The 12,957-nt window shown below is 38.2% G+C and overlaps 1 protein-coding gene across 1 annotated transcript in view; it reads left to right on the plus strand.

Moving 5' to 3' along the window:
- The first annotated feature begins 293 nt into the window (after window positions 1-293).
- LOC110054498 (uncharacterized) overlaps window positions 294-12,957 on the plus strand; it is a 44,009-nt gene continuing 31,345 nt past the window's right edge. The window contains exons 1-7 of the mRNA XM_089280642.1: window positions 294-489; window positions 1,205-1,234; window positions 7,841-8,113; window positions 9,676-9,873; window positions 10,015-10,197; window positions 11,566-11,814; window positions 12,637-12,831. Coding sequence (XP_089136768.1) covers window positions 309-489; window positions 1,205-1,234; window positions 7,841-8,113; window positions 9,676-9,873; window positions 10,015-10,197; window positions 11,566-11,814; window positions 12,637-12,831 — 1,309 coding nt within the window. The 5' untranslated portion in view covers window positions 294-308. The remainder of the gene's footprint in view (window positions 490-1,204; window positions 1,235-7,840; window positions 8,114-9,675; window positions 9,874-10,014; window positions 10,198-11,565; window positions 11,815-12,636; window positions 12,832-12,957) is intronic.

Genomic DNA, 12,957 nt, shown 5'->3' on the forward strand with positions numbered 1-12,957 from the left:
ATCTGCGCATCACCAGTTATTCTTAAAAACAAGTCATACTTATAATTGACTTTGTCTTTAGTAGATAGCGTGAAATTAACTTGCGCTACATGAAAAACTGGTCACTTGATAATAACAGTTTGACGTCATTAGTTTCGTCGCCTCGTCGTTAATTTCGTCATCTCGAAGCAAAAGGTAACATCGACGTAGGGTACTCGGCTTTGTTTGCAGGGAAGAATATTAAAGAAGTACACGGCTAACTGAATACTTTTAAATAATGCTGATTGGTTTATGTCCCTTCATCTAGCTTAGAGTGCCTACCCAGCAGCATGGTCTCTTTCGCTAAGTTAGGTCTCCTGGTATTGGTGGTTGCATTTATTATCATTCAAGATGATGTAGATGCGTGGTGGCGGCGGAGACGTAGAAGAAGAAGGCGCTCACCACCACCACCAAAACCACCACCACCACCACCACCACAAAGGTACAGCAGCAGTAGAAGACGTTCATATTGTGAGTATTTTATATATATATATATATACTTTGGTAAAGTTTTTAAATGCAACAAGTATTGCCATACTAAGGCTTTTGATAACAACAACTGATTTGATTTTAAAGTGAAATGTCTCATTTTAGACAGCGCACATTTACCTCTTTTGTTGATGGTTAAAACATGTGTGCTTTAGTATGTTGTTTATAACTTTTTTTTCGTTAGTTGATCGATCTCCAATTCCAAACATGTGTATCAATATGTTGTGTCATCTGTTTTTTAAACTTACGAAGATCGTGGTGCCACCTAACCCTCGGACGTACAGGAGGGTTGGGGGAGGAGAGTGGTGCCACCTCACGAAATAAGGTTTTTTCAAATGTTTGAAAAGACGATTTACTCTGAGGGGTTGAAACTTTTAGTAGCTGTTCATTCATCTCTTCCGGAAATTTTGATATTTCATTTGTGTCTATCATTTTTGACGTTGTCATGGCAACTGCAAAGGGCTATCTAATCATTGTAAATTTATTTTGCTATGACTTAAGAGAAAGAAAACCCAAGGGGGTTCAAACCCCCCCCCCCCCCCCCCCACCACCACCACCATCACCCCTTTTACCGCGGTGGGGAGTCAGTTAGCTTGTACGTCCAAGAGCCCTTAACAAACAGGACACTATTTAAACCTGTTTTTAAACTGTTTTGAGAAACTATTTTTAACCTATTTTTCAAAACGAACATCATCAGGTTGCAGCAGCCGTAGAAGATGGGGACCTTGTGAGTATTCTTTTATACTTTGGAAAAGTTTTTAAATGCTTTAAGTATTGCCATACTATGACTTATGGTAGGTAGGAGAAAGGTAAAATATTTATTTTTACCAGGCATTTCCTTTAGGACTAAACAATATTAAATTAAAAATAGAAAACAAACTGCGGTCACAAACATGACAAAACAACGCATGCTGTAAAACCCTTGATTTAAGAACTTAACGTTTCGTATGCTCCTACATGGATCATCAGAAGTATAGAAATGGTAGCTTCACTACAATAAATTTAAACGAGAAGACTAATACCTAATAAGGTAAACCGGTACCTAATAAGGAAAGAAATGCCAATGGATGTAAATGAAAATAAACAGACTTAAAGTCTGCTGGGAAAAAAAAACAAACAAACAAAAAACAAAAACAAAACACAGAACAACAACAAAAAAACAACAACAAAAAGAAAAACAACAACAAAAAACATTACGTTAAGTTCATTAAGTGCTGGTTGCAAATCACGAATCAATTATGTTTCTTTAATTTTACAATGCACATCAGATCGTCCGGTGGCTAAAATGTCAAAGTGATCCCATTTTATCCTGTGGCTTTTCAGGGTCATATGCGCGGCCACGGCAGAAGCGTGGTTAGTATAGTACTCGTCAGCGCTTTAAAATGCTCCGTTTTCCTGTCATACAACCGACGCTTTGTTTTTCCAATGTAAAAGGCGTTGCAATCCCAACAGCCAGCCTTGTACACAACCTTCGACATAAGGGAACGACTAAGTCTGTCGTTATAAGGGAAAAAAAAGACTTAATTCGACTAGTGTTACGGAAAATAATTTTAAGACTAAAATAACCAATTCCCTTTTGGACTTCACCGAAAGAAAACTTTCACTGGACTCTACACTCAATGGGATTCTTTTCCACCTCGGAAGTACAAAGTTAACCTAATCCGCATCTCAACATATCGGTGTCTTCGCATCTGTTCGTCACCCAGTCTGTTACAGTGTGCTTTGGACGATCTCAAGAAGCTTTTGTCACGCAATGGGTAGCCCCGTGGTATTATTAACTACAACATGAACGATGTTGTGAACAAACACAACAAACCTAAAGACCCCATCACTCATGTCCCGAAAAAAGAAATTTTCATAGCTTTACCTTATGTAGGAATTCAAAGTAAAATTGTCACATAACAGCTCAAATCATGTATCCACAGGTTCTATGGTTGTTTTAGTCTTAAAATTATTTTCCGAAACACTAGTTGAATTAAGTATTTTTTCCCCTATAAGGACCGACTCAGCCGTTCCCTTATGTCGAAGGTTGTGTACAAAGCTGGCTGTTGGGATTGCAACGCCTTTCACATTGGATAAACAAAGCGTCGGTTGCATGACGGTAAAACGGAGCATTTTAAAGCGCTGACGAGTACTAACCACTCTTCTGCCATGGCAGACCATATGACGCTGACAGGCAACAGGATAAAATAGGATCTCTTTGACATTTTAGCCACCGGACGATCTGATGTGCATTGTAAAATTAAAGAAAGATTGATTCGTGATTTGCAACCAGCACTTAATGAAAATGTTGGCAGTGAGAAACTTTTTGCTTACTAGCCATTTATATGTTGTGGTTGTTGTTGATTTTTTTTTTTTTTTTTTTTTTAGCAGATTTTAAGTCTATCAAAATCATAAGTCTTCAACTTAGATTTTTACAACAATTTCTCTCGCGCTGATTAGCTCATTTTTATCATGAATAAGAGTACAGACAGATAAAATGTTAATTTATGCAAGCTTTCAAATTTAACTTTCAGCTGTCAAACTGTCAACGTTTTAACCAATGAGATTTTATGGACTATTTTAAGTAGTCAGTCAAAAAGCGAGAAAAGCTAATGACAATGTTCACGTCATTTTAAATAAAATTCACTTATTTCTGTTTACGGTAAGTTTACGGCCTCCTTTCCCTTCATTTATTTCCGGCATTTGGCCATTTTGGTGTCTTGTTGTTGTAAAAAAAACAAATTGACGTCAGTTTTTTATGCGTCTGTCCTCTTATTGATAATAAATTTCGTCATAACGTTGTCAAAGTTTACTGCGGAATCACTCGCCCGCGGCTTGTGGTTCCACAACCACTTTGACAATGTTATGACGCAATATTTAACATCAATAAGAGGATAGACGCATAAAAAACTGACGTCAATTTGTTAATTAAATTCATTAAGAGAGGGTGACTGAGGAATATCCAAGGGCAGACTATTCCACAGTACAGCTCCGCTGTAGGACATGTACAGTCTTGTTTTAAAATAATTAGGTTATATGTTAAGGTATCGGAATGGAAGACAAAGTGCGAACTAAGATAGTCCGGAACCATATTATTTACAGTCTTATGCATTATTATTGCTTTATCAACAAGGCGTTAGCAGTCCAGTTTAACCCAGTTTACCATCTGCATTAATTCATTAGTACTAAGATCGTAATTTGAAAAAGTTACAACACCTGCAGCACGATTTATGATAACAACGATCTGATCTAAAAGTGAAATGTCTTTTTTTTTTTGGACAATGCACGTTTACCTTTTTCGCCGATGGTTAAAACACGTTTGCTTTAGTATATTGTTTATTGCAATTGCTTGATATTCAAAGGAAGTTAAAGAAGTTTAAACAACGCTTTCCGTCGAAAATCTGTTCTCAGTTGTCAGAATCATGGTCACTGTGCAATATAATTAAGAAATAGAAAACATGTACCGTGTTTCTATCGAGGTATAGAAACACGAGTGGATGTTTGGAGAACGAGAAATGCTGTGGGAAAACGAACCGTATGCGAGTGTTTCCACAGTTTTTTCGAGTTCTCCCAAACTTTCACGAGTGTTTCTATAACTCGATAGAAACACGGAGAACGTGTTTTCTCTTTCTTTTAGAAAACACTGCGACAAAAAAAAAAAAAAAGGAAAACAGCTCGCTAACTTTGATTATTGCGCTATCGTTACGTCAACAGCTCGTACTAGTGCTGTGTTTCCATCGAGTTATAGAAACACGATTTTAACCAATCAGCGCGCGTATTTTCTTGAGACTGTTTTGTAAAATACAGTACAATACAATATATGAATCTATATAGCACTCATTTCCGATATGTTTGCCGTGTGAGAGTACGAGAAGGACAATTGGCGATTTACCCCATCTGTAAAATTAATAAAAGATCCAATGGCTCTGACGTTAGATGGAAGGCTTATTCCACAAATGCGCTCTACTGTAGTAGAAACTACGTTTCAAAAAATCGGTAAGGGGCTTAGGCAGAGCCAATTTGTTTTCACTATTTCTAAGTCCATAGTCCGTGCTGAAGAGTTTAAATAGGCCTTTCAGGTACTCCGATGACTAATTATTCAATGTTTGTGATTAAATTAAATGTTTGTGATTAAAATAAAAACTACTGCTACCTAAAATTACAATATCATCAAAACAAGAGTGCAACTTAAATTGTACCAGTAAGGTTTAGACCCACTTAAGATCAAAACTGCAACTTCTTAAAATGACTATATCATTATTAAAGACTGAAAAAATATTCAATGAAACAAAGACCCACCCAGTTTAACCATTGCCCTAAATTAAGTAAGCTTTACTAAAAGTCTCATTCAAGAGTAGTCTTACTGTTATTTTTAAAACTATGAGGCATGAAATAGATCTTAGACTGGCTGGAAGTGAGTTCCAAAATTTAGGAACGGCAACGTTGAAAGCTCTATTACAGTATCTACACGGTAAGGTCGTTTGGATTTTTTTGAATTTGTATTTTTACTTCATCAAAAAATAATCGTGCGAATGGAAACAGCACCTTAAAATTTGTGACACAACACTTGAAAACCAACTTACTACAACGGCAGTTTTTGTTATTCCCTAACACATTTCACCGTCCCTTTACACCCAGTTCATCATAAAAGTGCAACTGAAGGAGCTCAAAAACCAGCTTTTTAAATTTTATTTATGCATAAAAGCGCTCTCAGTTGAAGTACAACAACTTTCACGCGGGATGCTTTGGTCGATGTACTAATGCTATCAACTTCGAATGGCTATATCCGCGCAACAATAAACACGAACGGAAACGCTAACATTCAGTTTTGCAGTTGTATTTTCTTTACCAAAAAGATAACATAATGTGGTTCGCGTTAAAATTTATGTAGTAGTATAGTAGTATAAGCATTGTCGACCTTATTACTGTTGTGTCAAATTGACATAGAAATGCCCCACTCGTGTCGCATTTCAAATTTTCATGCAGCTCCCAATTTTTCACTGCGGAAAAGATATACACTAAAGACGCCTTCTCTGGCTTCGTTTGTGTACGTTTTTTCCCTGTTGCTGCAGAGGTTTAGGTCGTGTTTAAGAATAAAGTCGAAGTAAAGCGATTTTAGGGAGTTTTGGTTTCACTGTTTTTCAGTGTTTTTGACGTGCAGCGATGAGAAATCTGAAAGCGGTGGGAGTTTTCAAGCAAATTTATGGCTATTTTCCTCCTTCCGCAAATTCGCCTGACTTTGCGATGGGTCGCACCGAAGAAATATCTGTAAGATTTGCGATCTAAATTACCACTCAACTGATGGGTTCCGACAACAAAGGGAAAGCAAATTTATGGCTGCTCTCCTTCGGTATAAATTTTTAACTTGCTGGGCTTCGCGATGGCTCGCGGTGAAAAATATCTGTTGCGGTGCTACGGTGAACCAAAAATTCTGCAAGATTTGCAAGTTTAAATTCCCACTTAGCAAACGTTTGCCGGCGATTGAAGAAAGCAATGTTCTCGGTGGGTCTCGCTATGAGAAATATCCGCGAGATTTGCGAGCTCAAAATCCCCCTCAGCAAACGACTATAGTTTGCCTGAAAAAATGACTACGAGATTTGCAAGTTTAGATTCTCACCAAGTAGGCGATGTAGGAAAGCGTTGGTTAGGGCATCTATCGAGCATGTTGTTGGTGCATTTTGGAGGCAATACGAGCTTTTGAAGAAAATTTATGGATAAAACAAATATTTGTTCCTTTGGCCCGACGTGATTTCAACATACTTCCACGGGAAACAAGCACATAGACCACTTGCTCCCAAATTAGACCGAAAGTATGACGCAGTCTGCCTCAGGCATCCTGCGCAATGATGCAAGAGACCGCAAACAAAATTACTACCGGTGTACGTAGGATCTGTAAAAGATCTAATCAGCTAAAAATAGAAACATAACAAGGTAGCAAGCCTGATTGACTATGTAGCAAGCTTAACGGGACAACGGCATGATAGAGTCCAAACTGAAAGTCAAGAATTACAACCGCGGACAGCAGTTTCGACATGGTTGAGTCTCATCAGCAATGTGTAGCATCAAGAAGTAAAGCAGCCGGCTGGTTGGCCGATCGTCTACTAAATGCACATGACAATGACCTCAGATGAAACTCAATCCAAATGTTTGCGGATTGGCCAATGTCTAAACGAGTGATCACGGACAATATGCAAAATACAGAAGATCGTGTCGTGGTCGCGAAAGGAGAGTGCGGAAAGACAAAAACTTTCCCGCTGAAAGTACATTGCCATACCATGTTAAACATGAGCAGCATATCGGATCTAAAGAGGCCACTAAATACAATGATTCATGCAGAGACCACAAACGAAAAATGCTGCTAGTGTACGTAGGAACTGTAAAAGAACTAAGCAGCCAAAAATAGAAACAACAATAAAGGAGAGAAGCTTGACGGGTGGACAGCTGCTTCGACCTGGTTGGGTATCGTTAGTACGGTATAGCAGCAAGAAGTGAGCCTCATTTTGAGAACCGTGTTTGCCCTAGGCCGCGTGATTAATAATAATAATCATCATCATCATCATCATCATCATCTTGATCTTGAGATGAAAATCGAGAAAACGTGGGGAATGAAAACAACAACTGTCCCAATGATCATTGGAGCTTTCGGACTTTTCAAGAAGGGAACAGAAAACTACATCGGCAAGACCCCAGGCAATATTAGAATAACAGAGCTACAGAATTAAGACCGTCCTCCTTGGAACTGCTCACATACTTAGGAGGACTCTATCCATCAAGTAATCCAGCAGACTTATGACTGCCCTAGGCTCATGGATTGAACTCGGCACCATAAGTTAAAAGCGGCAAGACTTTAAGGACTTAAAGTAACAATAACAATAATAATAATAATAATAATAATAATAATAATAAAAAGATACCTTGCTAGGTACAGCACACATTTTGAGGAGGGTGCTATCAAGCTAAAAACTGGCTATCCCCTAGTGCCCCAGGACCATGGTTTGGTCTCGGCCCTAAGGACTCTAAGCAAACATTACGTGAGGACGATAATAATAATAATAATAATAATAATAATAATAATAATAATAACAACAACAATGATAATAGCAGTAGTAATAAAAATAAAAACAATAATAATTATTATTACTATTATGATAATAATAATTATAATAATAGGAAAGCTGCAGTTATGACGACGATCATAATACCTGGCGAAATAAAAATTTACAAAGTACTGTGGTCTGACTAGCTCACCGTTAGAGAGAACTGCGTGAATGACATATACGTAATGGTCGTTTTCTATAAACCTTGCATGCCGAGATAACTATTCAGCAACAGGCAAATGATATTTTTTTAGCACCAATTCATGGCCGTTGGTCCTCATGGCAGAGCTGGGGTAGTGTTGGCTGTCAAGGTGGTTATCAAACAAGATACCGCTACTGTACCAATCCCCCACCAGCCCACGGTGGATCCAGATGCAGTGGAAGTCGTAGCCAAAAACAGGATTGCCCTGAGTGTTCTCTTGGTTTGGCACAGTGCGAACATCTATGCCATAATACGCTCGGTTCATTCACGTGCAGTTGCTATCCTGGGTATCAAACATCGCCACAAAATTGGAAAAGATGCGTCAGTAAGTATAAACTTTCGGGCTGAACATCTGCTGTCTGAACTAGTTCCCCTTAACTGAACGAGAGGTCTCTATGGGAAAATTTTGACCGAGAAGGTTGTAAGTACAAATCTAATGCAATGCATGAAGTTTGCACCTATGACGAGGTCAAAATTTTTTCATCCACACCTCCCAAGCTCGGTTGAAACTATAGCGCTACATAACAAACAAAAGAACACCTCAATTAGCCAGATTCCACTTGTTACACGTTTCTTTTTTCTCTAGCCTCTTTTTTTGACTGACCCAATTTCTCACAAAAGTTTAAACCGGTCTTAGTCACAATGAGAACCTTTTCTTGAGAGGTAATGTAAATCTTCAGCAACCTTTTCACGGTATGCTGCAGACAGAGTACCTATTTTGGGACACCTTATCATGTTGTGAAACGTGGTTTTGAAACTATATATATATATATATATATATATATATATATATATATATATATATATATATATATATATATATATAGGCAGAATAATATGGTTTTCCAAACGGTGACTTCCAGTAGAAGGATCAAAAGATACCGTGCTTCAATGTGAATTTTAGTTAAGTGTAAGATGAGGCGTCATGAAGCAAACTTCTAACTGTTCCGGCTTTTAATGCGACGTTTCGGCCTTCGGCCTTCTTCAGATTGGAACAATATTTACAAGTTAAAAAATAAAACGTTAAAAATCCTAGTAAGTTTACAGATTTGCATGTATATATATAAGATCAGAAAAATGTAAATATAATTACGTAATGCTATACAACCTGAAATAATAGATTACACAAAGCCGGAACAGTTAGAAGTTTGCTTCATGACGCCTCATCTTACACTTAACTATATATATATACATATATATGACACTGGTTTACTCAATTAATCGGATGAACCATGTATATCAAACCGGATAGTGCTTTGCGAGAGCCAGCTACCTGTAAATAAAAGTTTTTTTTTCTTTTTTTTTTTTTTTTTACTTTTTTAGCTCATGGCTATAAGAGGTGCTATTGGTTTTTTGCTTGCTCGCGTTTCACATTCTTCTTACAGTAACCAATTTGTTTAAGGTGTCGGTTTTCTTTACCCCTTTATCTCCAGAAGCGTCACTGATGATAACGAGGCCTGTATCATGTGTTAAGAGCATCGGGAATTGATTCGTTTCAGTAGCGGTTACGTGCGAAAGCTTGCAAATAAGATGTCAAGATGGCCCAAAAAGAACATTAAACATTTTCTTAATTTTTCAAGGCTACTCGAAAGAGGAAAGATGTAAAACTTTACATATCAAAATACTAACACATACTAATACTAACATACTAATACACACTAATCAAATACATTATTAATACAATGCAACATTTATTTCAAGGCATAGCTCAAGGGGTTCTTTCATAGCATGACAATTTCTATCTTTTTCTTCTTTCTTTTACCAAAAAAAAAAAAAATGTCAAGAGGTTATCCTGCTAGCCAAGTGACTTCAGATCTACAAACCTTGTGTTCAGTGAGATGGAAATACGTGACTAATTTTGTCGACCTATATGTATGTCAATTGAAGGAATCACCTGTGACACAAGTGACTGGCCGTCTCCAAGCAACGGACAGATCTCGACCCCTTGTCGTGGTAAATCGCAGGTTCCTCATGGGACTCAGTGCGTGGTCACGTGCAATCGTGGCTTTGAAATAGTCGGAAACACAAGCTCTCTTTGTGACGTTAATGGCAGCTGGAGCCCTAAAGCAACCGCAAATTGTCGAGGTCAGGGATTTATTTATGTGGTTAGGATGTGTTTTGTAGTGAATAAATAAAGCAAAAAGAGCATGATGATGGAATCTCGCGATATTTAAATACGGATCACAATAGTTTTAACTCCTATTCTACTGATTTTTCTAATTTCAGTACGTGCATGTCCATCCCTAAAGGCACCAGACAATGGACAAATCATTCCTGAGATTTGTAAAATAAAACCCCTGCATGGTCAAAATTGTTCCTATGAATGTAGCTCAGGCTACGCTCGTGTTGGTTCTAGCTCGAATATGTGTGACAACGGGCAATGGAGACAGGGTATCTTCCACTGTAAAGGTGAGTTTTACAAAATTATCATATGGTCACGAAAGGCATACTCTATACACTTACTCAGCCACCCACATACTTGGGCCCAGAGAATTACAACAGAAATGCAACGTGCTCAATTTTCACAAAATTTAAAAGATTCCTGTCCGAACAAACTCCTCGTGCGAGGGATTTTCAGAGTTTTAACAAGACGATGTACTCTGTGATGTTAAAAAATTCAGTGGCTGTTCATTCATCCCACCCACACCAAGATTTTGACATTCCATAGCAAGTGCATTTTGACACGCAGGTCAAGCCACATTTCGTCATTTTTGACAGTATTCTACGGCTTTGTCCAAATTTCTTTAAAACCATTGCAAAACCAGTATAGTATTAGTTCTGAATAATTTCTCATTAATTTACTTTATTCTCTCCCAATCTGAGAAAAAAGGGAATTCCGAGATGGCGGACTTGATGACATCATGTCATATTTTGTGAAGCAGACTCGCCAAAAACACAAGTGCCATCTTTTAGAATATGCCGAGGGCTATAGTTTACATAGGTCAAATAGTTTACATAAGCCTTCTTAGAACGAAAACCCAGGAGAGGGGTTCTATCTCTGTCACCTCCCCTGCCCCGCTTGTAACTCGGGGCTCAACTCGCTCCAGTTTCCGTGGGATAACAAATCTGGTAATTGCAAAAATAATAATATTTTCACGTTTTGGGAAAGTTGTGTGCGATGGCTTCACATAATTTGCTATTAATCTACAAGTCGTAGACTACCAGTAATCCTTTCGTAGGGTAATTACTGGAACTAAATATCACAAAACCCCAGCTCGGTATTTTTAGGGTCTTTGATGGCGCCTTCCTCAAAAAGGGACAGATAACTGGAAATGATCCTCCAATTAACTTTGAAATTCATATAGGCACTGTACATCTATATTGAGTAGTCTCTAGATGAGCGAACGGTAGTATGAACAGACTGAATGCTGGAGACTAGTTAACCGAGCACCAGAGCATTAGACCTTTTCCGACTGGGCGGTTTGTTGCCCCATTCCAGATCATGTGATGATACTCTTGAGACTTCTTCCTTTCATATTTTCAAATAGCCGCGTGTATATTATTATATAATTTTTAGATGGTTAGAAGAACAATTTTCTAGAGGATACCACGTAGTCTGTAATGGGAAAACAAGCCGCCGAAGCGAAAAAGGTCTATTCAGCGACCAACGGAGCAAATGGGTGACAGAGTACATGTACTGAATAACTGACTAATAGATTGACTGGGTAACCGAGTTATTGCGTGAATGGGTGACGAAATAACTAACTCATTAACTTTGTTGCTCACTAAAGTCGCCAACTTGCTAACTTACGTATTTTTTTTTTCTTTCTCCTTAAGACGTGGAAGCACCTTCATTTGGTGAAACCTGTCCAGCCTCAAGAAGTGCTGTTGCAGAGAAAGGGAAAACCTCAGCGGTGGTGACCTGGGCGCCAGTTAAAGTCACCGACAATCATCAAGCAAATTTAACTGTGTTCCCTGCAGTGACACCCCCACATATATTTTCTGAAGGAGATCATACCGTGATCTACACTGCTAAAGATCCATCGGGAAACATAAAACAATGCTCCTTCAAAATTACAGTTCAAGGTAAGAAGGACAATTTATTTCTGGGGTACAATAGGCCCTTTGCAGCTAGGGTCACGTGACCAAATTTTTCCTAAAAAAAATTTGTATTATGGGCTATAACTTAAAGAATGCCAGAAATGGAAAGAGCGCATCGAAAATACTATAGAGGCCAAGTTTGAGGCCCCAGGAAAAAACGAGTAAGTTTATACCATAGTTTGAATTTTCGGAAAATTTAGAGGATTCGTATGGAAAATGTTGCTGGAGAGCAAGACCTTGCTCTCCAGCAACATTTTCCCATACAAATCTTCTTATTCTTTCAAAAATTCAGACCATCATAAAATCTCATTCTCTGATGATGGGGGCCTCAAACTTGGCCATTTTGATATTTTCGACATGCTTTTTCCATTTCTGGCATTAGTTAAGTTATAGCCCATAATTTTATGAAAAGTAGGTCACGTGATGGCTTAGCTGCAAAGGGCCTATTATACACGCAGGATCTTTTAAAACTCAACTTAAAGGTTCTTACTAAAAACTAATTATTTGAGCTGATTCAAACTGATTCAAACGTGTTTCAGTTTTGAGTGTGGGTGATCTAAAGCCTGAACTACACAAAGCGCAAGCAGTTATGAAAGAAAAATGAACACTTCAGTTAAATTCTAATCTTGGGTCACCATTGTCCGTATTTGAATGGTTTAGAAAGCCCCCTCTTAGCGTTGCCCAGTTTTGATGTAGACTGTAGCGTGTGTAATTAAGGGTTTAACCACCAAAAGTGTTCACCCCGAACCTGATTCCCTAGCCAAGTGCTAATGTTTAAACGTCAACTTTCTTTATAAAAATTGATAGTTTTTAGATGCTCCGCTCTCTTTTCACCTGCAAACGGGAAGATAGAGAATTCCGCCTGTGGAAATATATATGGAAGTGTCTGCCGCTTCGCGTGTTCCAAGGGCTATGATTTGAAGGGATCTGCCGAGAGAAAGTGTGCCAAGAAAGCAGGCACAAATGTAGTATATTGGACAGGAAATGCAACTTCCTGTGAGGGTTAGTAGCTATTATAATTTATTTTTATTGCAGAAACGTGCCTGCTAGGCAAATGTAAACATATTTTCCATTATCGTGAAAATCCTTCATAAAATAAATAATTCATAATCGCACTCTGATTTGGCG

Source organism: Orbicella faveolata, unplaced genomic scaffold (genome assembly GCF_042242905.1).
Source record: "Orbicella faveolata isolate gen_17 unplaced genomic scaffold, um_ofav_v1 contig_48, whole genome shotgun sequence".
In the NCBI taxonomy this organism is placed as follows: domain Eukaryota; kingdom Metazoa; phylum Cnidaria; class Anthozoa; order Scleractinia; family Merulinidae; genus Orbicella; species Orbicella faveolata.